The sequence below is a fragment of the Cajanus cajan genome, chromosome 6 (assembly GCF_000230855.2).
Source record: "Cajanus cajan strain Asha chromosome 6, NIPB_CcT2T_4, whole genome shotgun sequence".
NCBI classification, from domain to species: Eukaryota; Viridiplantae; Streptophyta; class Magnoliopsida; order Fabales; family Fabaceae; genus Cajanus; species Cajanus cajan.
The window spans coordinates 7,617,158-7,641,699 of record NC_138522.1 but is presented as its reverse complement, the minus strand read 5'-3'; the positions used below and the strand labels follow the sequence as shown (position 1 = coordinate 7,641,699).

Sequence of the window (24,542 nt, the reverse complement as noted above, 5' to 3'; positions counted from 1 at the left end):
GAAACAGCTCATCCTAAAGGATTTGGGCTACAGAACTTATTCAATATCTCTTAGCCAACTGGGCTGTTTCTTGGATCTTTTGGGCCTTTGTGTTGCTGAAGTTGGGTTGGGCTAAGCAACTTTGCAACAGTTCCTATCACTAGATCAAGGCAATAGTTGTTTGCTTCAGTCTGCTTTCAGTGTGTCTGGAAACATATTGTGAAGGCAGTAAAATCATGCTCATATTGTTTAAGACGTGAAAGCTTCAACAAGGAACTTCGACCTGGACACAAGAATTTACGATTCGGATGCGTCACCAAACAAGCATTTTATTAGCATCACGTCTTGTCCATGAAATCTAACATCAAATCTCATGGCTCTTTATTTTTCAAATAAAAAAAAAATCTATTTCCTATTTCACATTTTTTAACTTCAAAGTTCGAAACAATATCTGACCCTTCTTTCCTATTCTAAAACCTTTTTGCACAGTACGGAAGGATTTATACTTTTACAACTGGTATTACATTACATTATTTTTGTACATTTCTTCAATAATACATGTATTGTATGAGGCCTTCCGTGCTCCTCCTCCTCCTGTTTGAATCAAGTTTACAAAACTCAAACCTGAGTTACATAAACGATTCAGGCATCCATGCCCACATCATCTTTGAATTTCTGCAATAACAAAAGAGGCAAAAGAAAGTTAGCCAACACAAGTTTGCAATTGAAGGAGTAGTTGCAGTATCCAACATAACTCACATTTGAGATATCCTTCCACTGGTTGAGAGTTTTGAGAGACTTTCCTGATTGTTGTGTTTCGCGCGCCACAGATACCCCTTCAGCTAGGTTCCTTACACGGCCACTGACCAAGAGAGCTGCTGCTGCATTGAGAATCTAACCATTTTTTTGTACAAAATAATCAAAATATGTCTTACGAGACTAGTGCATTCATAAGAAGTAAGACAAGGTTAAAAAAATATATCTTATGAGACAAGTGCATCATAAAGAGTGAGGCAAGTATCAAAATATTATGCAGGACATAATATGAATTTCGGTATTTCACAGAGAAAATTTGATATGAAAAGAACAAAAGAGAATATGCCCCTAAATGGATTTCAGTAAAATAGCACTGTTAAGCAACGAGAACTTCAACTTAGGGGTAGCGGAAAAGAATGAACACAAGTAGCTGCTGTTTCATCAACAGGACAACTTTGATTTGTTTAGATGCAAAATGTTCTATGCTGGAAGAAATATTAAAAAGACAAAAAGCTATCAAGGTAGGTTATTGACATGGTTCAATGGTATATTTCCTTTCTATCATTCAGAGCCATAAACCCAAAACAAAATATTTAGGTTAGAATCAAAATAATTTGCACAGATTTGAAAGTAACAGGGAAAACTTAAGATAGAACGGAACATATTTCATCTCAACCAAAAAATTTCATGAACTTCTAGCTAAATTTGTATTGAAAGCATCATTTATATGTTTCATTCAAAGGCCAGCATCTTCCCATTACTTGCAGAAAAATATCATCCTCTCAGATACTTAAAATATTTATAAAAAAGAAAAAACTAAACTAAACAAAAACAAAATAAGATACTCACCAAAGCATCTGCAATAGGCCCTCTCTCTCCACCTAGAACACGCTTCAGAACCTCTGCATTGTATTCTGGGCCACCACCTTTTAAGTTTTCAATATTACACCGAGGAATGCCAAACTCCACTGTTTCAATAAACAATCTGATATTAAATAAAAGATCCATTATAGCACTCAATTAGTAGCATGCAATCAAGATTAATTTACTTCATAACAGAAACTGATAAAACCATGCTTACAGGGATCAAATGAGAACTTATCAATCCTGTCTGGAGTAACATCAAGCACTAAACCAGGTCCTGCATGTAATGCAAACAAGAGGTCAAGAACTACCACACCAATCAGATTTAGCTCAGATTGGATAAAAATCAACAAGCACTTGTGCGTTGTAAGAGGAGAAAATAAGGAGGTAAAATGATCAAATTTCTCTTTAAAGTTAAATTATTCATCATAACCTTCCCAGAAAATCTCTCATCTAACTTTTTCAAAAGTTGAAGTACATGGATATTAACTTATAAGAGAAGTTTGATTTATTTTACCTCCCTAATTCTTCTCCTATAAGCTCTAAGGGAAAGTTTATCGAAACAAGACTTAGATACCAAAAATAATTTCAAGAGGCAAAACAAGCAGGAGTTCTTACCAAGAGGACTCATTTCATCCAAACCTTCAGAGTGGACAACTAAAGCTCTTTTCATGCCAAATCTATTGAGTGCTTTAGCCATTTTGAAGACCTATCCAGAAGACACAAATAACTTATCAGGGATGACATAGACGGAGAAAGGCAGAAACAGTTAGATCCTCAACCATTCAGCCTCTGTCTTTCTTTTTTCAAGGAAAAGATACAAAAGTAAGAAACAAAAGCAAATGTTTATGGAATAAGTTTATCAAAAAATACATAATCCATAATGTTTATTTTTCAAACATAATTCCCTGATAAAACATGTCAAAATCAATTTGTTGTACAATCTCTTCAGCAAAACAGGATGGTTCAAGGCAATTTAAAAGTTTTAATTTGAGCATAGAGACCTTTGGAAGGACATACATAAAAGATTGTGAAGGGAGAAAAAAAAAAAAAAAAAAGAGCCAGAGATTGCATACGAATCTTTAACAAATAAAGAAGGGAAAAAAAAGAGACTAAAATAGGTTGATACTACAGAAAAGGGATGAAGTTGTCCATAGAATTTCAATGTATACCGATTGCTTCAAAATCCAACCTGCTTTCACAATTATCAATCTTCACACTGCAAACTTTAGCAAGTAACTTTCTATATATATATATATATTTTTTTTTTACTTTCTTCATTAAATATTCAATCCTTAACTAAATCCTTGCTTGCAAAGATTACACTCATGTAAATAAAGAGTCTGCTTGGATATAAGTTAGATGTACTTTTGAGAACTTCTCTACCGGAAAATAAAGTGTATTTTTCAATAGAAAAACTCTCAAAAACACTTCTAAGCTTGAAAACAAACATGCTCATAGTGTGATAAGAAAGTAATTTCCAGTAAGATTATTTAAATACATTGCGAATCATATTTGTATGACAGAACTTACCAAGTCCTCAGTGTATACTCCAACAACCGCATAAGGTGCCTGTGCTGGATTCAACATTGGACCCAATATATTGAATACAGTTTTTATCTTTAGCTTCTTTCTTACGGGCCTAACAATCTTCATTGCCTGGTGATACTTTGGAGACATCATAAACCCAATTCCAGCTTCATTCACACACTTCTTTACCCCCTGATTCAAATGAACAGAAAAACCAATCACCAAAACACACCGATCTATGAAAATTTCTACCCAATAAATTCTATTAATGGAACACAAACATAAAAATATACAGTTAACATACATAAAAAATGTATTCAGTAAACGTTGTTTACATTAGAACTTAACTAGCTAGCCTCCTGTATATATGAAGGCAAAATATACAACGAGCTCACCACTATTATTTTCTACAACCCTTGTAAACAGACACTCGTTATTCTTCCATCTCATATCTACTCTTTTCATTTAATCCCCATCTTCTTTTCTCATCACATCACACATATATTGTTTTCTCTTACTACCTTTTGTTTTTTCTTCTTATCCCTCTCTTCTTTCCACTCCAAAATAGGGTGTCCGTTTGTAATTTTCCTATTTTATACAATTAACCAGAAATACACTTTAGTATTAGTTTATGTTTGAAACCAAATCTACAACGCAGATCACCACTCTCTCCACATCACGAAAAGTAACAAGAAGTAGCTTCTGAATCAACTGAACTTGTTATTTGCTTGGCGTGATTTTTCCAATTGACGAGTGTTTGGATTGGTAGAGAGTTGAACTCACTCTTAGGATGATTTTTGGAAGCAACAAATAGTTGTATTTTGTCGTGAACTCATCATGTTTTTTATCTATTTGTTGCTTCCAGAAATCATCAAAAGAGTGAGTTCAACTCAAAACCGATCCAAATACAGACAGATCGAGTCCAAATACACACAGATCGAGTATGCAATTCTAACCAAGCTGTTAGACAATCTGCATTTCATTTAATAGCAATATCAACGTAATTTGCACAAACCTGAGGACCCAAGTCAATAACCACTCCCAATGCTTCTAACACGTCAGCACTTCCACACGCAGAAGAACTGGAACGGTTCCCTTGCTGCACAAACACAGATTTTCAATCACATGACTTCAATTCAACTCACACCACAATGCACACAACCCATCAACAACACGAACCTTGGCAACTTTGGCACCGCACGCCGCCGCGAGAATCGAAGCCCCGGTTGAAATATTAACCGTGTTGGCACCGTCCCCTCCGGTTCCCACAATGTCAACCACATCGACCAAACCCTCAACCTTCGTCGCATGCTTGAGCATCGCCCTCGCCAACCCCACAACCTACGCATCCACAAAAAAAAAAAAAAAAAATTCAAAATTTTCAATCACGACGGCGTCAATTTCAGAACTAAAAATGTTAAACCTTACTTCTTCATAAGTCTCTCCCTTGGCTCTGAGAAGCACGAGAACGGCGCTAATCAACGCCTCGTTGGCCTCGTTCAGCAGCAAGTCGAGACACGCCTCGGATTCCTCCTCCGATAAATCGACGCCGCCGATTAGCGACTCAATCAGCTGCCACCGCGTTTCGTAATCCTGATCAATAAAATAAAAGCAGCGAAGAACGAAAATAAAAAAAAAATAAAAAAAAAATAGCGAGAAATTGACCTCGGTGAGGGAGCGAAGGGAGGTAGGTGCATTGGGCGAAACGGCGAGGTTAGCGGCGGAAATGGCGGTGGTGGTGTGAGAGAGGAGAGGAATTGGGCGGGAAACGAAACGGCGTGGTTGGAGGTTGAGGGAGGGAATGGGAGGAGTGAAGGGAGTGAAGAGAGGCTGCGCCATGATTAGGTGGAGGTGGAGTCAATAAGATTGTTATAATTTGGGTTTTTATATTGACTTAGAGTACCAAACCATAGCCTATGTTTAGCTTTGAATACCTGTGTTACCCGTTGTTCGATGCAACAACAACCCCCAAACCATCACAAAATTCATGAATTTCAATTCAATTACACTTTCAACGTAAATAGATATGTACGTACCGTCTATTTCTGTATCTTATCCATATACCTATTCTATCATTGCCTTTTCCAATAAATGTAAACATATATATATATATATATATATAGATAGTGTATATTAGTTTTTCTTTTGTTTTTTTTTATTTCAATAAACTCTTATTTCAATGTACAATTATTATTATGTTTCTTTAAAATAATCATTTAGTTTTTTTACGAATGTATTAAAAAAATTATTTTTATAGAATAATTTTAATGTTTACTATTATATTCTTTTTCATTTTTGTTTCATGATAAATATATAGGTGAAATATAATGATATAATTGATAACATTACGATTAATGTTATTTTAAAATTTGAAAATGATAAATAAATAAAAATAAAATTTTATTGAAAATTCGATAAATAAAAACAAACAAAGAGAATATATGTTTAATCAAATTATCTTATTTCAAATTTTCTTGGAATGTGTCTTATTTTGTTTCATTTAGTGATATTCTCTTTAAAATATTTTTCCTTTAATGCATGACTTTTCGGTTATATTTTTATTGTTTCTTTTGTCATTTTTAATAGGGATAATTTTTAGAAAAATATTATAAGATTAGTAAAAATTAATACAAATAACTAATTTCTTAATACATGTAAAATCAATTTTTTTTACTTATGATAAAAAAAATAGAAAGTATTAAGAAAATTAGTTATATGTATTACATTTTACTAATATCATAATATTTTTCTAAATTATTTTTTTTATGAATGGGAGAAAAAAAAAAAGCCCAACTGAAAAGTTATATTGTAAGAAGAATATTATTAAATGAGTAAAAAAATAATTATAATTTATATAATGTAATTAAGAACAAAAACGAGTGTGTGTTTTTTATAATAAAGATAGAGGAAGTAATGTAATAGTATCTCGTTATCTCAGTTTCATTATCTCATTTTTGTATAAATTGTAAAAAAAAGTGAATAATTAATGGATAAAATGTTTATTTCCTTCTATGTCAAATATAAGCAAAAACTAATGTTAATCATAAATATAAATAAATTTTAACTAGATTTATTTTATTTAATAATATTATCTCCAAAATATCTCTTTAAATGAGTTATATTTTCAATATTTATATTTATTTTTTATATCAAATTTGAATGATGGGTAATTTAGAAAAGTAAGTTATTTTTAAATGAGATTGATGAAATTATATGATGTTAACTAAATTTCTTAGTTGGTATTTTTTCTTCTTGTAACATCCCAAATTTTATACTTTATATTTATGAAAATTATATTTTTATATAGTTATTAATTAATAAAAAAAAAGGTTCTTTTTATATAGAATATTTTAGAGATTTTAATGAATGATTATTATGTATTTTAAATATTTATGGAATTATTAAAGGGATTTTATAATTAAAAATAATAAAATAATATTCTGGGCTCAGAACGGGCCGTTCCAAAAGTGGAACGGGCCGTTCCAAATTTCTGAAAAGGCTTGTGTTTGTTGGCCCGGAACGGGCCGTTTTAAAAGTGAAACGGGCCGTTCTAAATTTGTAAAAAGGCATGTGTGGGTTTTTCCAGCACGGGCCGTTCTAAAAGGGAAACGGGCCGTTCCGGAATCCTAAAAATGCCTAGAAAGTGAAGTTAGAAACGAGTCGTTCTGCTTATGGTCAATGTGTGTTAAAAAGAAACTCAGAACGAGCCGTTCTAATTTTAGAACGGGTCGTTCTACTTTTTGGAAACGGGCCGTTCCAGTTGAAAAATTTGCCTACATTTGAAGGTACTGGAACGGGTCGTTCCGAATTCAGTACGGGCCGTTCCGGGTGCGTCAGAATGCTTATAAATAGGGGCATCAGGGGTGAAAATTATATAATTGAGTGAAATAGTAAAATCTTAGAGAGAGAGAAAGAGAGGGAAAGAAATGGAGAATCTAGAGGGGGAGGTTCTACTCAAGTTTTAGCTCTTGCTTATCCAGGTAAGGGGGAGGAGAACCTTATCTCTTTAAAATTTTATCTACTACTATTTTTATTTATTTATGTTATTTTTTATGTATATTTATTTAGTGGGGTGTCCCTAACCTCATTTATTTGCTTAACCTTTGATTATTTTTGTCTATAATAATTATTAAGGTGTTCATATTTTATATTGTTTCATTATTTTATAATGATTGTCATTTTTATTTATATTATTGGTACTATTAATATATTCTTTTTACGTAAATATATTTATTGTAAATATATTTATAATTAACTATGATATAGTTTTGTTAAAGTCTCTTTGACTCATATTGTTATTATTTCTTCACGTATTTATGAAGATAAATATTGTTCTATGGCCATAGAAGATAAAGTTTGAATTATTTGTAGCTGGAGGTTTGACCTTGGGGATTTAAATGAGTAAGAAATGAAGGTGAAATATCCTTTTATTGGTTAATATTATGATGATGCTCATTTATCCTGACTAGTCACTACAAGTATAATTCAAATTTTATTGTATCATGAAAATCTAATATATGATCTGTATATATATTTATATTTCTATATATATATATATGAGGAGGGTTCAAACGACACCGGTGTAACTTTTACTAAGTGTTACACCGCTCAATAACTTTATATTAAATGTAAATTTTGAAAATCCAACCGTTAGATTGAAAGTTCATATCTCTTAGATCATATATGTCAAATTTTATATTAATCTAAGATGATTTGATACTTCATTCTTATAAAACAAAATTGACATAATATTTACATTTCAAAATATACTAAAATATGAACACTTTGATTACCTTCAAGTTGTTGTTCAATTTTAACAAAATTTGAATATGAATTTTACACACTATTTTTTCAACTAACTAAAAAAAATCCTCTCTCAAATATGTTAAATTATATTTGTTTTTATCTTTATGCCTGTAAATGAATTTTTCTTATCTAACCTTCTAATCTACTGTATTTTACCTATGTTTTTAATTAAATTTTAACAGATTTTTTTAAAGAAATTATCAATAATTAAAAATAATTTATATTAAAACTGAAATTATTGATTATAAACTCAAAATTTAGTTTATATGGATTTATCTATTATGAATTTAGTTATAACATAATTTAATCATTAAAAATATCTTTAAATTTTTAATTATATAAAAATATTTTTTTATCAAGTATATTATATAACTAAAATACTAATTTTATATATAGATATTGTTCACAAAACTTAAAAAATTTGGGATTATCATTGTTTCAGTGCTCTTTAACTTCTGGTACGAGATTACATAAATGATACATGGAAGATAATCTTATCTTATCTACTCTTTTTGTCTCATAACAAGTGTTATTTTAGTTTTTCTACATATATCAAAAATATTATTAAATAGATGAAAAAAATAATGTTTTTCTTATTTGCTATAAACAATATAACACAAATACAACTTATAAACAATATTATAAAGAATATAAATAAAAAATAATTAATATTACTTTAAAAATTTAAAACAACATTTATTTTATGACTTATTTCTTTTTTTTACACAACATTTGACACGTGTTATAGAGTGGAGAAAGTATCTTTTATTTATATTATTTATATATATATATATATATAATGAATTTATGTAATTATGTCTTAAAAGATTAATTAAAAAAATTATTAAAAAATTGCATTGGAAAAAAACCTTAAATATATTAAATATTATAACACAAATATAACTTATAAATTATATTATGAAGGATATATATAAATAGAAAATAATAACTAATATTATTTTGAAAAATTAAAACAACATTTATTTTATGATTTTTTTACACAACATTACACTTGTCACAGAATAAAAAAAGTATATTTTCTGTGTTTTTATATAATGGATCTATGTAATTATATCTTAAACAGTTTTGATTTAGAGATGAGAAATGCTACCTCTCTCCTATGGCTACAGCCACCCCAAATTACTTACACTAATGCCCATACCCCCTCCGCCACCACAACCCAAATTACTTATACTAATGGTGATTCTGTACCCCCTCTGCCACCTTCTCTTCCATATTCCAGCATCCTCATCAATTCCCGGTTGCCAAGTGTCTATTCTATTACTTATTAATTCTGATAATAAACAGAATACAACAAAATTCTGTTTGATATTTTCTGCAATTGAGGTTGATATTCAAAGTGAATAGACTTGAGCAAGAAATCTGTTGGACAATTGGTAGTCCTGTTAGTGTAACATCCATTTTGTGAGATTATTAATTTTTATGTTGGCCATCTGTTTTTAATCGGTAATTCAATTTGGTTGTGAAGGAGATATCAGATAATTCTGCCTTTGTTTTCTACATGTCCAAAGGTTTTTACTCTACTTTTCTATGCATTTAGGATGAAATAGTTTCATTTCCACTCTATGTTGAAGCAATACGCTTTGCCTTTCATGAGGAGAGCATGGTTCGTACTGCTGTCCGTACTGTGACCCTTAATGTTTATCATGGTAAGATACTAAGATTTACTGTTTTATGTGGCCTTTCTCCCTCCAAGTTTCTTTCCTGAACTCAGTTATGTCACGATGCAAAATACTAAATTTTCTGACAATTGTCTGTGCAATTTTCAGTTGGGGATGAATGTGTTAATAGATATATAGCCAGCGCACCTCACACTAATTACTTCTCAAACCTGGTTTCATTCTTTAGGAATCAATGTATGGATTTAAATAGACTGGTCTCTGAGACACTGAAGTAAGACATCATTGCTTCTTTTCTCTTTAGTATATTAACTTCAGATTTCCTTTTTTCCTGATAGAGAAATTATTGTTACTGAGACAGAAATCCAGGTCCAGATTCAACCTCTGCAATTATTGCTGCTGTAGATGAAATTGAGGATAACCTGTATTACTTTAGTGACGTTATCTCTGCTGGAATTCCTGATGTTGGGAGGCTAATAACAGACAGCATTCTGATGCTTCTGATTTTTCCAATTCTTCTTCCTTCCCTGAGATTACTGGATGTTAATGTATGAAACTTCATTTTCTGGTTTCTATGTTCACTGTGATCTAATTTGCATCTGTTCAAGGATCTCTAAAAGATCTTTCTTGGATGGATTTTGATTTAATATTATACAGTGTGTTCTTATTAATGTTTAGTAGCACATTAATCCAGGACATGCAAAGTGGTGTTGTCACTTATCTCTACTTACTTTGTTGCATCTTAAGGATAGTCAAAATCAAAGATTTGGCAAATACCATAGTCATGGCACTTTTTTATCCCTTAGAGGCCCTTACAACATTTTCTAGGGGTAAAGTCAATGGCTATATATCTGATCGCAGTTTTACATCTGTAAGCCAAGAACCAGATAATGATAATATTGCCAAGTGCAATGCAGAATGCTTGACAGTGAATGTGCCAAACCCTTCTAGTTCTCCAAGTGAATAAGTAAAAATTTTCATGTTATTTTAATATAGATCAAAAAACAACTTTTGTCAAGTCATTTACTTATCTTTTCCTTTGTTTTTATGTTTTGTATATATAGTTTTTATTATTTAATGAAATTTAAGCAAGAACAAAATATTAAATTAGATATATCAATATATCAGTTAATGAAATTTGACTTTTTTTTTTTATACTTTAATGTCATTTTTTGTATACAAGATAATAATAAAATTTGAACTACACTTTGTATAGGGTACACATATTCTCTATAAGAGATATTATATTTATATATATATATATAGGTATAATAATAATAATAATAGTAATAATAATAAATAAAATAAAAAATACTTTTACCTATAGTCAGAGCATGTAAGAATAAGTTAATGTCTTTTACCTACGGTCATAACATGTAAGTACAACTTAATGATATTTACCTATAGTAGGGAGTGTAAATATAAGTTAATGACTTTTACCCACGCATACAAATTGTAGGTAGCTTTTATAGTGACAATCAAATGTAGTTGTAGGTAAAATTATGTCTATAGGTAAAACTTATAGTGATAGGCTATTAGTTATAGCTATATGCCCCCTCAAAGTTGACAACTTCAATGTGTGTAGGTCAAAGTCCATGATACTTTTACCTATGGAATTTAGATTTTTAGTGACATTTTTTGTGTGTAGGCATAAGTCATTTTTCTTGTGGTGTGAGTAACTCTCCCTGTCGTTAGTTTTTTAAAATATTAATATATTTTGTGTATTATATAATAAAATTAAATATATAATAATTAAATATATTAATGTATTAATCTTTTATATAAAATTAAAATATGAATATACTATTTGTGCAGACAAAGTTTATTAATAGACTTTTAATATTACATATCTAATATATAGGTAAAGGAAATAAAATATAATTTGTTATTGAAATAAACTATTCATTATTTTTAAATAAAAGTATTTATTATATAATTTTAAAATAATTAAAATAATTAAGATAACGTATTTAATGTCTTTTATTATTTTTTTTACTATACACATGTATCTGTTAACACAATTGTACATTGATGGTTTAAGTTCGAGATCACAAGTTTCGTCAGAATAACAACACATCATTTGATCTATATGCTTGCTGGTAATATTTTTTAATATATATATATATATATAATTTTTTTATTAGTATAAATTATAATAAAAGGAACAAGATTCGAAATTAAAAATATTCTGTATACTACTTTAATCTTTTATCACTAAATTGATCAGGATAGTTTTCAATATATTAAATATAATAGGTAAAAAGTATTTTCTTTATTTAAAATTTATTATTATTATTTAAGGTGAATGCATACATATTAAAAAATATTAAATTAAAATAGTGTATTAATATTTCCTTTATTTAAAATTATTATTATTATTTAAGGTGAATGCATATGATATTTTAGTTTTTAAAAATATTTATTATCTATTTTCCTGTTATACTCTTTAAGTAGTTGAGGTAGTTGGAGAAAAAATATGTACATTAAAAATAAATAGACACATTATTCAGTAAACATACATTAATTATAAAGATAAAAAAAAATTAATCAGTCATTAATTTTTAAAAAATGACAATAAAAAAACAACAAAATACTAACAAAACGATTATAAAAAAAATAGAGGGAGTAATTAACTAAACTAGTTAATTAAAAAATAAAATTTGTTTTTACTATAGGAAAATATTATTTAAAAATATAAACATTTTGATTATTTAATTATTAGTTATATTTGATGAATAATCATTCCATTAAGTCCTGATACATAACTTTTTTTAAAAATATGAGAATAAACCACTTCCATGATGATAATGATAATTAAAACAAAGTATTGGTAGAAATTGTAGCATGTAGTTTTCTCCTTATTTCATCTTATTTAAGAAAAGATTCTATGATATTTAGAGTTGAGCAGAGTTATTAGCGATGGCTCCAACATCTTTGAGAAGTGGAACCAATTCATCTGCTTTCTGTTTCTCCATAACAGCTGCAAAACACAACACAAGTAAGTCGAAAACTTGTAAGTTAATAAACTATAAATTTATGTGCTGAAAAACTAAAACCTTATACTTATAAGTTAATTAATTAATTAATTGAATTAAAAGAAACATACATTCATACATACATACATACCGTCACAACCACCAATGTGCTTTCCTCCAATAAACACGTTGGGCACCGTCCTTTGCTTTGTCCACTCAGCTAAAGCTGACTGTATATCACTCCCATCACCTTCAATAAAATCAACAATTCTATAAGGGAAAGGATACTAACCAAACAAGTCACTATGAAATTGATAGCAAATAAATTGCTACAAAATAATTTGCAACAGCCCATGAGACTGAGGACAATACACTCTTTTGTGTTTGGATGAGCATTAACTAAATTGATTTTGAAATGAATTTGATTCTGTAAAATAATGTGATTTATGGTTGGATGTTTTTATTATATAAAAAGTTAGTAGTAAAACTCACTACAAAAATTTTTATTCAGCACGTAATATGTGAAAATATAATGAAAATCACATTCACCAATATTTCGGAGAACCCAACATGAAACCAAACACATCATAATTGTAGGAATAACAGGAGTTCATTGGAAAAAGGTGCATGCATATGATCACAATTCTAACTGTTTTCAATCAAAGAACAAGAAAAAAAGTGAATCTATTGCTTTAAAGAAATCAAATCTCACAATGCAAGTACAAAAGCTCAAAACTCGAAGGAAGATAACTCTCAAGTCTCGACTCCAGACAACTGTATAACATTATTACATTTGCTATAGTAGTACAGTGTGAAGTAAGGGTAATAAGTTAATAACTTATATACTGATAGGGTAAAGTTTTTTTTATACTGACAACTAATTATATTTTTTAATTGTGTCATGTTACTGTTAAAAATAAATGTATTTATAGTAACATGACATAATTAAAAGATATAATTAATTGACAATGTAAAATTTTTTTTACTAACAGTGTATAAGTGATTAACACAGCAGTGGAGAAGATGTGAAGGAGGACAACAAAAGCATTTAAAGCAAAGAATGAGTAAGAAAAGGAAATTGATTATAATGGAGCTAACATGAAATGAGAGAAAGGATTGGTAGCACCCTTACTTTCTGTGTCCAATTCAATGACCTTGTAGGATGCTCCAAGCTGTGTCAAGAGCTCTTTCACCCTCTTGCAGTAGCCACAGTAAGTCTTACTGCCACCACCACACAAATTACAACATGCAATTGCTTTTTCCTTACATCAAAAACAAACAAGGAAAACCATTTTTTCTAGGATGCATGCCCTAGGTATTCTTCATACAATCAGAATTAAAGTTTTGCTCTAATAATATATATGTTATTAATACTATTTTTCAATCATAATTAACGTTTCACTTCAATAATATGAGTTTACCATTAATATAGATATGGATAATAAGCCTTTATGCATGATTCTAATTTAACATTATTAACAGAGTTACAGTATCTATTAACAGAGTATCAATATCTATGATACTAGATAATGTACCTAAGTTTTGTGTTTTCCGTAATTCCAAACATTTGAGACCTTACTAGACAACTCTGGTCATAAAAATTTATTTATACAGAAAATTGTAAGCAAACACACCCACTTCACTCTTGTAAGTTGTAACCAAACCACCTCAATTAAAATGTAGTGTTACTGTAAAAAAAAAAAAAAGTTCATGTTGTGAACCAATACAAAAATATCATTAGCAGTAATTAATCATTATACAAGTGAACACATTTACAATATATGATGGTTACAAATCCCTAAGGCATTTTAGTTCAGTTCTTAGAATTTGATGGAAGAAACATGTTACATGGAAAATATAAAGCAACAAGGAGAAGTAGGTTAGATTGAAATAAAAATAAAAACCTGAAGACAATGACAGGGAAGGAGGATACTATGTCCTTAGCCTTATTCAATGCTGCTTCCATCTCTTCTTTGCTTTTCTGTGAACTCATCATAGACCCCATTTTTATTTTTATTTTTATATCTGTGTATATATTATATAATAATGTAGGAGGAACAAAATACAAAGAGAAAGCTTAAGCTTTGGGTTTTGACAAATGTTGTAAGGGAAGAGAACTAAGCCAAAAACAGCGCACACGTGTTGAATTTTGTTGCTGCTTGGTGGCACGGGGCTCAGGAGCGAAACAACATAAATTTTCATTGAAAATGTAATTTAGCAACAAAAACTAACAAAGAAGGGAATTGGAAAATTAGGGTTATGTTCAATTTGGATCGTGGTTGTGAGGAAAATTGGTAATCAAGGGTCGCTCATATTTTGGGCCCTTGGAAGAATTTAACTTATTTAAATATTTTTATTGCATAATTAAATAATTATAGTTATAATTAATAATAAATAAATATTTACAAATCATCTTATAATTAAAATTCATTAAAAATAAATAGATTATTATACTATTATTTTAGTATTTATAATACATAAGATAAATATTTATTATATAATTAAAATTAAAATAAATTATATATAGTAAATATTATATTTGGATACGAATATGTAAATTATATTTCAAATTTTAACAAATAAATAAATAAATATATATATATATATATATCAATTACATTTTAGATTTATATAAATAATTTATATTAAAATATAAAATATTTATTTATTAAATATTAAAATTTAATTCATAAATAATTATGATAAATAAAAATTGAATTTTATATGAAGTTATAAAACTTCTTAAAAATCAGAAGAAAAAAAATCCCTAAAGACAATAGCGATTCTTATTTTTTATAAAAGAATTGATTTATGATGAATAATTTATAATGTATTATAAAATTATTTTTTATTTATTGGTCTTTTGTTATAATATAAAATATTTAAAATACTTGAGATTTACTATTAAACTGGTATTTTAGTGTGTATATATTATAGATAAGATATTTATTATATATAATTAAAATTTATAATAAATTATAAATAAATATTATATCTGATTATATAAATTATATTTAAAATTAGTATAAATAAATATTTTTAAATATATATAAATTTTATTTAAAATTTAAAATTTTAATTATTAATATTTTAAAAATATTGAAATTTAACATTTAAAAAAATTAAATTATATGATAAGTTAAAAGAATCTCTCCAAAATGTTTTGAAAAAAAAAAACTAAATTATATTTTATCTCTTTATAATACCAAATCCATAATTTTAGTTACTCTATTTTTATATTTTAATTTTAATTTTTCAATCTTATAAAATTTACAATTTTGGTCCTCACTAAATGTTTGTCAATGTTTGTCGATTGATTATTAAAATTATAATGTTAATCATAATTTTATATGACATAACAATTATATTTAATAATATTCAAGTTAAATTTTATTTTTAATCCTTATTTTTATCTTATAAAAGTGATAAAATTAGATAAAACTAAACATTAAAATTGTAATTTAATTTAAATATTAATTTTTATGTCATTTATATACTATTAAGTTATAATAAACATTATAATTTTAACGAAATCAAAATAATAAATTCTATAAATTGAGAGATTAAAATTATAAAATAACAAAAAAATATAATTTAACCTAAAAAAATTACTCATAAAAACTCTTTCATGTAAGATAATTATTTATAATTAATACATGGAGATTAATTAGAGTTAATGGAGCAAGAAATTTTTAACATTGAAGGACACTTAACAACCCTACTTGGTACACTTTTCACGTGCTCAATCTAACCAGTCACTGGGAAAACTTACCATAGGATACCACATAAAACTTATCTTACAAATTGAGTGACATATAACACTCAAAATATAAGAAAAATCCTTTCCTAGAACCTCCAAGAAAAACCAACCCTTAAATTTCACAACCAAGCATGTTAAAACAACTATTAGCAATTCTCAAAGCGAAGATATCAAATTATCATTCGTAGTTCTCTCTGTGGTCTCACTCAAGTAGAATAACCTTGATTACTCAATTAGTTTTTTCTCTATTGTCTCTTTGTTTGTTCAATGGAAAAACATTCTTATATATAAGAATTGATATAATATAATTTTTTTTGGTACAGATAATTTTATTTTTACAATCTCCAATAATAAGATATAATACAAAAAAAAAAAAAATCCACCATGTCAAGAATCGATTTTTTTTTTTCCAAAATCTAACTGTTGGAATGAAAAATATATTTTCATCTTAAAATTTAGACTAAAAACTTAATTTGGTCTCTTATTATAATTGTTTGTTTTAATTTAGTCTCACTTTAATTTTTGGTCTCAATTTAGTCTCTAATAAATTAAATTGTTGCAATGTCGGACTTCCGTCTAAATTATTTAAACGGAGTTAACTGTTGGCCACGTGGATACCACGTAGATGCATAGGTGGATGCCAAATTTCTTTAATGCATTTGGAACCAGAACGACCCATTCTGAAATCAGAAAGGCCCGTTCTGGTTGCACATGTTATGTGTTAATTTTGAATTTAGAACGGGTCGTTCTATATGCAAAATTAACACACCACGAGTGTAGCAGAACGGACCGTTCTAAAACGCCAACCACATATGTACGTTCAACAAAATGCCGCAATGTGATTCAAAAATTGAAAATAAAAATTCATATCATAAATTCAAAGACAGAAATATGGTTCAGAGACTGAAAATAAAAATTCATAACATAACATAACATATACTAAAAAAGTTCAAAGAAATTACTGAGAAGGAAAATCATCTGGATAACGCTGAAGGTGTCAATAATACATCTTATCCACCATATAATATTGAATGGCTGATAGGATATCAACATTATCTACCTGTACATGTGGTTGTGTGGTGAAATGTTGGTCGTATGTATCATCTTCCTTTACTTCAAGTTGTACTTTCTCAAGAACAAGTTATTGTTGTTGAGGTACATCGGTCAATGACTTCAAGGAAAAATACCATGTCGTTTCATCCTTGACTGTATAGTGTCAATTTGGTAGTAAGTGGTTCACTTTAATTTGACTAACAATGAAATAAAACTTGTTACTATTGTCTTTAGTGACACACTGTATTGTCCTTAATGATACACTATATAACTCAAATGTTTAGCAATTGAAGTTATCAATCCCCATTGACAATATTACCAAATCTAGTATTTGAAATGCTTTGTACCTTGAGTTTTTTTCCTTGCACGATTCAAAATCGTGAACTATAATCATGGACCGTTTGTGTTTGGCATTCTGAACCAGAATGACCCATTCTGAAATCAGAACGACCCGTTCTGGTTGCACTTTTTGTGTGTTAATTTTGAACCTGGAACGGCCTGTTCCAGGTGCAAAATTAACACACCAAGAGTGCAACCAGAACAGGTCGTTCTGGTTTCAGAACGGGTCGTTCTGGTTTCAGAACGGGTTGTTCTGGTTCCAGATGCATTAAAAAAAATTGGCATCCACCTATGCATCCACGTGACATCCACATGACATCAATGTGGTCAACAGTTAACTCCGTTTAAATAATTTGTATAGAAGTCCGACATTGCAACAATTTAATTTATTAGGGACCAAATTGAGACAAAAAATTTAAGTGAGACTAAATTGAAACAAACAATTATAATAAGAGACTAAATTAGTTTTTTAGCCTAAAATTTATTTTATGTTTTCTCATATTACCCTTTTGGGATACACTTAAATCGATGAGCTTTACAATTTAGTAGTTTACACCTTTATCTCGATAGATGCTTATGTCTTGACTATATTTTCATCCAATTTTTATTTATTTTTTGCTTTTGTTTTTATGAATTCCTTGACTTTTGCTTTTAACTTCATCAAAAAACTTTGACTAATTAACACGCAAAAAGATCATCTTCATAAAATTGATAATAACGAATAAAGTTTTAAGATCTTATAAACAAATATCTTAAGATCATTTACTAAAATAATATTTAATAAAATATATAGGAAAAATAAAATATTTTATATCTTAAGAAGTTTTAAAATATTTCTTATTAATTGCTTTTTCATTTTTAAATCATTAAAACGTGTATTAAAAAATCCAAGAAAAAACCCTCCTCCAATAGTGGCCCCGCCCTAAACCATGACGCTGCATCCATTGCTCGTGAGTGCTACTTACAAAATATAATAGGGTGTTGTGACTTACTAGCAGTATCATCTACTTCCTTTTTCTTCATTTTATTTTGATACTAATTACTGTATTTCTTACATGAACTAGTTCAACTTCACTCTATTATTTCTACACGTTGCAATGGTTGCAATGTCATAGGGCAAGGGTGGAGGCATTGTTGAAGGAGGTTTTCTTCTTAGGTTGCAACTAAGAGCAAACATGGTCAAGACTTTGGGGGAGCAAGGTGCTAAGGGGTAGAAAGAGTAGGAGGGGGATGAGGTGGTGGTGGAGCTTCAAAGAAGATTTTGTAAAGGAAGGAAAACTCATGTGTGAGTATAACATCTTTTTAACTTTTAAAAAATCTCATTGAAAAAAGAGGAACTCGAGAGTTAGGAGTACAACATTTTTTCATCTTTTAAAAAGTACTACTGTAAGACCAAATAGTGAAAGAATATAGACTACAATCCCAAAAAAATAAAAAAAGTGTAAGTATAATTTACTCTACATATTATCAAAGTAAAATTTTAATTCAAATTAAAAAATAACACCAACAGTAGTTATATTATTGAACATAAGTTTTATTCTATAAATAACAATAATATCAATAATTTTAATTTATTTTAAAATAAATTTATAGATACAGTTTTTTTTTTTCAAAACAAAATGTGAAACTTAACTTCCCATATCTCCAAATAGAAGAGTGTTTGCTACAAATCCCTAAAAGAAGACACGTAATCACTTACATAAATCACACATAAATTTTTTTATTTTAACATTGATATAATACATTCATGATAATAACAGGATCCCTTTTCACATAATTGGAGCACATTAAACATGCTTGTTGTGCTAAATATTCACACAAAGTAATGCTAGAAATATTTAATTAAATATTTCAGTGGCTGTTCAGAGTTGAGTAGACTAATTGGCATTAGGCGATCGCCCCAGCATCCCTGAGAAGTGGAACCAGTTGACCTGCTTTGTGTTTCTCCATTACATCTGCAAGACAGAACACGAGATAGAATGTTACAAGCAAATGCAAATAAACAAAAACAAAACTAATAATAGGTCGTTTGTTTAAACTTGAAACGAAATGCTTCTAAAGAAGTACTTTAAAAGAAACAATTTTTTAAGAAACAGGTAAGAGTTATTTCTTAAAAAAAACAGAAAACTATTTATTTAAAAATATATAAGTTTAGACAAACATGTTAAAAAAAATAGAAAAATGCTTATTTTATTAAAAAAGCACTTTTTTAAGAAACAGAGGAGCGTGGCCTTACCATCACAACCACCAATGTGCTTTTGTCCAATAAACACGTTAGGCACGGTCCTTTGCCCTGTCCACTCAAGTAAAGCTGACTGTATTTTACTTCCATCACCTTCAATTAAGTAAGAAATATAAGGAAAAGGAAACTAACCAAACAAGCCACTATAAAATTGATAGGAAATTAGTTGCTTGAAATTAATGTATAACAGTTATTGGGGCAGAGGATAATAGACTCCCATGGTGGGTATAATGAGTGTTCGTGTGTCATTTTTGCATATTCCACATTCACAATGTAAGATTTACCTTTTTAAATAGAGTCTTTCAAGTGAAAAATTACAATGAATGATTAAAAAATTGACAATTAAGATTTAAACTGTATCATTCATTATATATGTGGATGCAAATAATCACATTTTCAACCTTTAATTTTTTATTCAATAACCATAATTCTTCACTTTTCTTCCTAAATTGAATCTCTAGAAAAAACCAAATCTCACAAGTCATAATGCACGTAGCAAGCTCAAAGCAGAGTAGCTCTCAAGATTGACTTCAAGATTCATAATCATATGACATTTGCTATAGAGAAAAGCTATCAACATAAGGTTAAGTAATAGCTCTCAAATTTAAGGTAAATTTGTTTTTAATTCCCATAATTTCAAAAAGTCTTGTTTTAGTTCTTTTACTCAATTTTCTTTAGAGAATTTATTAGATATTATTGTATAAAATCTACTTACTAGTTTTCCTGTTAGTGAAAATATAACATCAAATTTAGTTCAGATATTATTGGTGACATGAAAGATTAAAATAAGATTTTTGAAAATTACATGAACTAAAAAAATAATTTTAAATTTGAGAGACGAAAAACAAATCTATCTTAAATTTGAGAGACTAAAAATATATTTAAGTCTAATTTTTAAGATACTCATTGAACACACTATTAATAGCTAAAATTTATTAGAAATCACAAAAATTTGTGAATTCCATTTCTTATGATTTTGTAATTTTTAATAAATTTTAACAAAATAGAAAGACTATATTAAAAAAAAGTGTATTAAAGAATGTGTTGATAATACTTTCTTTGCAATGAAGCATAAAACATCAGAGATGTGTTCAGAACCAATCAAGTTACTACCAGTTACGTTAATTTATGACTAACTGGAAAACTTGATAGGTCAGAAGGAGTAATATATCCGAATAGATCTAAAATAGGACAGCAAAAGCAGGTACCTTGCATCAACTTGAAAGAAAAACGATGGTTGATAAAATGGACCAAACATGAAATCACTCGAGCATTCATAGCACCCTTACCTTCGATGTCCAATTCAATGACCTTGTAGGATGCTCCAAGCTGTGTCAAGAGATTCTTGACCCGCGGGCAGTAACCGCAGTAAGTCTTACTGCCACAACACAAATTACATGATGAAATTAGTTAGTTGAAAAAAAAAGGCACTTTTTTTAAGTGTGTACCAATGAATTCGCAAGCTAACAACTGTAAACTAATCTATTCCGATCCATCTCCTACCTTTAGGCTCATTATTAATATTAATATTTCTTCATTTGTCTTTTTAATAATAATAAATAATATCTCATATAGGTAGGTTCTAGAATGGAATTGTTATGAATTTGTTTGAGTGTGTTTCTCTTATAAATATACTGTATCACTCTATCAATGGAATCAATGGAGAATTAAAAATTGTTATTTTTATTCCTTTAAGTTGTAGAATTTGAAGTACTGATAAAATAGTTAACCTTCTCCTATTAATGGTTCTTTCATCAACTTACTCTCCTCTCACACTGTCGCACACACTCCACCACCTCCCATGGCCGTTCCTGTGCCTAACATAATCTCTTTCAAAGGCTAAAGATTTCTGAAGTGTACTTTGTACCTCTCAACAAAACTTTTTCTATATATATGTTTAGGAATCAAACTCAATCAATATGCTTAAGAGAAACAACTGTCAACTAAGTATTCACGACTTCATCAGTAAAAGACACTTAATTGAGCTTATGATTTTATCCAATTTAAACACATCATATGAAATTTTGCGATAAGAACTTAATAAGTTTTAGTGTGAAATTGCTAAAAAGCAGTTATAAAAAGGATGACAAATCACTTTTATAATTTAAGTGCTTATATGATAAGTCTAAATAAACTGCCCAAAAGCTTTTCTAACAATTAATCTAACAATACCAAACATCAGCACCGACTTTACTAAGTACTAGACAACTTTAGTCAAGAAACTTTATAATTCAGAGGAAATTGCACTCACCTCTCCCAAGATCTTTTCATATAACACTTGTACTCCTCTAATGTTTAAACAAACACTCACATCTCTTATTTGTTTAAACAAGGATATATACCTCTTTTATTTTGTTTAAACAATTGACATTACCTTCTTGTAAAATAATAACTATTCTGTTAAGGATGACAATCATAGGACTTCTTTCACAACTCTACATTGCACAATTCTTAAGAAGACAGAATCACAGAAACAGTTGTATGTTATGGGGGAAAAAATATATTGTGCAAATCCAGATTCTTAACAGTTCTGTTATCTCTTGTAAAGTTTTTGCCCCTCTTTGAGTTTATCTCATTATACTGCTCACTGTGTTTTCTTTTCTATTTTTTTTAGGGAAATCGACAGTTGAGCCATATATTTTTAAAAGGTTGTTTTTTATGTCATTTCATGGAAGGTGGTTGTTTTTCACAAATTAGAAAGAGTGTGAGTATTATTTAGGTTTCATGTATCAATAAGTTCCTAAACTTTTTGAAAATTTTAATCAAGACTCTAAACTAAAAAACTAGTAATTGGATCCTTAATTTTTTACAACTTTTGTAATTAGGATACTGGAATCAATAAATCTGCTACAAATTATTATTTTAGTGGCGGTTTCAAGTTGATATAGATTAGCTCCATATACTCAATTATAAAAATTGTAAAAGATTAAAGATTCAATTACAATTTTTTTTTAATTTAGGGGTCTAATTAAAAATTCTCAAAAAGTTTCAGGACTTGCTAATGTATAAAACCTAAACAAAAATATCTCAAAGGAGTTCAGTGGGTTTTCTCCTAAAATTTACAAAGAAAGTTGTAACCATCCTGATTTCAGTGAATAAATTTCAGGTAATTGTTACAAAATTAAAGTTTTTTAATATTCATGTCAATATATGATTGAATTACACTGTTAGTATATTTTCTTGGTCCTAGTTCCACAATCTACTTGAGTGATTAGTTAGGATTATTATGAACCACAAAACTACTGTATTTAAATTTTAATTAAATCCTTTGGTTATTTAAAGTGAATTCTTAGACTTACATGGATGAAACAAATTTGAAGCAAGGAAAATGGTTATATTGAAAAAAAATACCTGAAGACAATGACAGGACCAGAGGATACTATCTCCTTAGCCTTAGTCAAGGCTAATTCCAAGTCTTCTTTGCTAATCTTTGAAGAAAACAAACTCATCACAGACCCCATTTCTTTATCTGATATATTAATTGGACTGGAACAAAATGCACAGAGAAAGCTTAAAGCTTTGGCTTTGGACAAGTGTTGGAAAGAAGGGGAATTAACTCAACTAAACCAGAAACAGAAATATGCTTCTGCTTCGTAACCTGGAATTGTGAGGCTTGAATTTTGGTGTTGCCAAATAAGGAAATCGGAAAATTAGGGTTCGTGTTTGTCTATTTACGACAGCGTTGCCAAGATGAGGTGATATAGAAATTTGTTTTGTTTGATCAATCAAGAAAAAAAAAGGTGATATGGAATTTGAAAGTTGATGGGAAGAAATCGAGTCAGTGGAACATGAATTATGAATTTATGATATGCTTTGAGAAAGTCAAATTGAAATAGCATATATTTTATCAACAAAAATTATATTGAAAACGCAACCTTTTGGTTCATCTTCATCCTTTATTTTCTATAACTTTAGATTAAAATTGAGTTTAATTACATGTATAGACAAGATATATTAATATTTAACTAAAACTTATATAAATATGTTTTTAATGTATTTATTATAAAATAAATATATTTTTTTAATTGTAAAATAGTTAAAATATCAACCAATAAAATTTATTTTTAAAGTTTTAATTTAAAAGTCAATTAATTTATTATATATTCATAAATTGTTGGTCTAAGTAATACTAAATTTCTCTTAAGGAAAGTTTCATGTTTAGAGTTTTGTACAACCAACATTGATTAACATAAGTTATAACAATTTATATGAAATAGATTATATTGAGAGGAAAACTTTTTAATACTAATAAAATGGTTAAGAAGAAAAAATTAGAGTTTTGTTGATAAAAAAACATGATTAGAAAGGAAGATTTCATTGTAAATAGGCCGGTCAAGTTCTTTTACAGAGATCATTCATTAACATGATTACTTATGTATGTCTTTAAGTTGTGATTAAATGAGAATATTAAAATTCTTTATACACTCTCTAACCTATTTTCGCTTTTAAAAGTAAACACATTATTTTTCAAAGTATTGATATTCTTCTTTCATTTAATAAGTATGTAATGACCAACAAATCATTGGTCTAAGTGGTATTGAACTCAATCACCTTAAATAAGATTTCAAATTTGAGTCTTATATATGAAAAAAATATGA

The 24,542-nt window shown here is 28.5% G+C and overlaps 4 protein-coding genes across 9 annotated transcripts; 1 reads left to right on the top strand and 3 right to left on the bottom strand.

The window, feature by feature from the left end:
* Positions 1-288: 288 nt before the first annotated feature.
* On the bottom strand, positions 289-5,109 carry TRP1 (tryptophan biosynthesis 1). 3 transcript variants are annotated; one of them, XM_020375607.3, is made up of 10 exons: positions 4,795-5,104; positions 4,558-4,722; positions 4,309-4,470; positions 4,145-4,228; positions 3,133-3,321; positions 2,218-2,308; positions 1,817-1,876; positions 1,585-1,703; positions 739-873; positions 289-654 (listed from the first exon to the last, which is right to left on the bottom strand). In XM_020375607.3, exons 1-10 carry the CDS (start codon positions 4,966-4,968, stop codon positions 622-624), a joined length of 1,212 nt encoding a protein of 403 aa, XP_020231196.1. In that variant the 5' UTR covers positions 4,969-5,104; the 3' UTR covers positions 289-621. The 3 variants fall into 3 exon arrangements, 2 of the variants coding, with proteins under 2 accessions (XP_020231196.1, XP_020231197.1); XM_020375608.2 differs by having other exon boundaries at positions 4,558-4,701; positions 4,795-5,102; XR_014434508.1 differs by lacking the exon at positions 289-654 and having other exon boundaries at positions 1,585-1,720; positions 4,795-5,109.
* Positions 5,110-9,015: 3,906 nt separating this feature from the next.
* LOC109799256 (protein TRANSPARENT TESTA 9) lies at positions 9,016-10,246 on the top strand. 4 transcript variants are annotated; one of them, XM_083076646.1, is made up of 4 exons: positions 9,016-9,332; positions 9,497-9,605; positions 9,726-9,849; positions 9,937-10,246. In XM_083076646.1, the coding sequence occupies exons 2-4, from the start codon at positions 9,560-9,562 to the stop codon at positions 10,127-10,129; spliced, it is 363 nt and encodes a 120-aa protein (XP_082932772.1). In that variant the 5' UTR covers positions 9,016-9,332; positions 9,497-9,559; the 3' UTR covers positions 10,130-10,246. The 4 variants fall into 4 exon arrangements, with proteins under 4 accessions (XP_082932772.1, XP_082932771.1, XP_082932770.1 ...); XM_083076645.1 differs by having other exon boundaries at positions 9,016-9,340; XM_083076644.1 differs by having other exon boundaries at positions 9,016-9,402.
* A 2,109-nt stretch (positions 10,247-12,355) lies between these two features.
* On the bottom strand, positions 12,356-14,588 carry LOC109811779 (glutaredoxin-C1). Its single transcript, XM_020375612.2, has 4 exons — positions 14,455-14,588; positions 13,683-13,771; positions 12,702-12,800; positions 12,356-12,555 (listed from the first exon to the last, which is right to left on the bottom strand). The coding sequence occupies exons 1-4, from the start codon at positions 14,553-14,555 to the stop codon at positions 12,470-12,472; spliced, it is 375 nt and encodes a 124-aa protein (XP_020231201.1). The 5' UTR covers positions 14,556-14,588; the 3' UTR covers positions 12,356-12,469.
* A 4,809-nt stretch (positions 14,589-19,397) lies between these two features.
* Positions 19,398-23,770, bottom strand: LOC109811775 (glutaredoxin). The gene is made up of 5 exons (XM_083076642.1): positions 23,543-23,770; positions 23,296-23,430; positions 21,234-21,322; positions 19,939-20,037; positions 19,398-19,657 (listed from the first exon to the last, which is right to left on the bottom strand). Exons 2-5 carry the CDS (start codon positions 23,403-23,405, stop codon positions 19,590-19,592), a joined length of 366 nt encoding a protein of 121 aa, XP_082932768.1. The 5' UTR covers positions 23,406-23,430; positions 23,543-23,770; the 3' UTR covers positions 19,398-19,589.
* Between the last annotated feature and the right edge of the window lie 772 nt (positions 23,771-24,542).

Coding starts and splice junctions, on each gene's coding strand:
- LOC109811775 (XM_083076642.1), bottom strand. CDS start 23,405: ATGGGGTCTGTGATGAGTTTGTTTTCTTCAAAGATTAGCAAAGAAGAC. Junction 21,323..23,295: donor GGTCCTGTCATTGTCTTCAG/GTATTTTTTTTC, acceptor GTGTTGTGGCAG/TAAGACTTACTGCGGTTACT. Junction 19,658..19,938: donor GCACATTGGTGGTTGTGATG/GTAAGGCCACGC, acceptor TCTGTCTTGCAG/ATGTAATGGAGAAACACAAA.
- TRP1 (XM_020375607.3), bottom strand. CDS start 4,968: ATGGCGCAGCCTCTCTTCACTCCCTTCACTCCTCCCATTCCCTCCCTC. Junction 4,229..4,308: donor GCGGTGCCAAAGTTGCCAAG/GTTCGTGTTGTT, acceptor GTGTTTGTGCAG/CAAGGGAACCGTTCCAGTTC. Junction 1,877..2,217: donor GGATGAAATGAGTCCTCTTG/GTAAGAACTCCT, acceptor CATTACATGCAG/GACCTGGTTTAGTGCTTGAT.
- LOC109799256 (XM_083076646.1), top strand. CDS start 9,560: ATGGTTCGTACTGCTGTCCGTACTGTGACCCTTAATGTTTATCATG. Junction 9,606..9,725: donor GACCCTTAATGTTTATCATG/GTAAGATACTAA, acceptor TGCAATTTTCAG/TTGGGGATGAATGTGTTAAT. Junction 9,850..9,936: donor CTGGTCTCTGAGACACTGAA/GTAAGACATCAT, acceptor TTACTGAGACAG/AAATCCAGGTCCAGATTCAA.
- LOC109811779 (XM_020375612.2), bottom strand. CDS start 14,555: ATGGGGTCTATGATGAGTTCACAGAAAAGCAAAGAAGAGATGGAAGCA. Junction 13,772..14,454: donor TTCCCTGTCATTGTCTTCAG/GTTTTTATTTTT, acceptor TGGTGGTGGCAG/TAAGACTTACTGTGGCTACT. Junction 12,556..12,701: donor GCACATTGGTGGTTGTGACG/GTATGTATGTAT, acceptor TGTGTTTTGCAG/CTGTTATGGAGAAACAGAAA.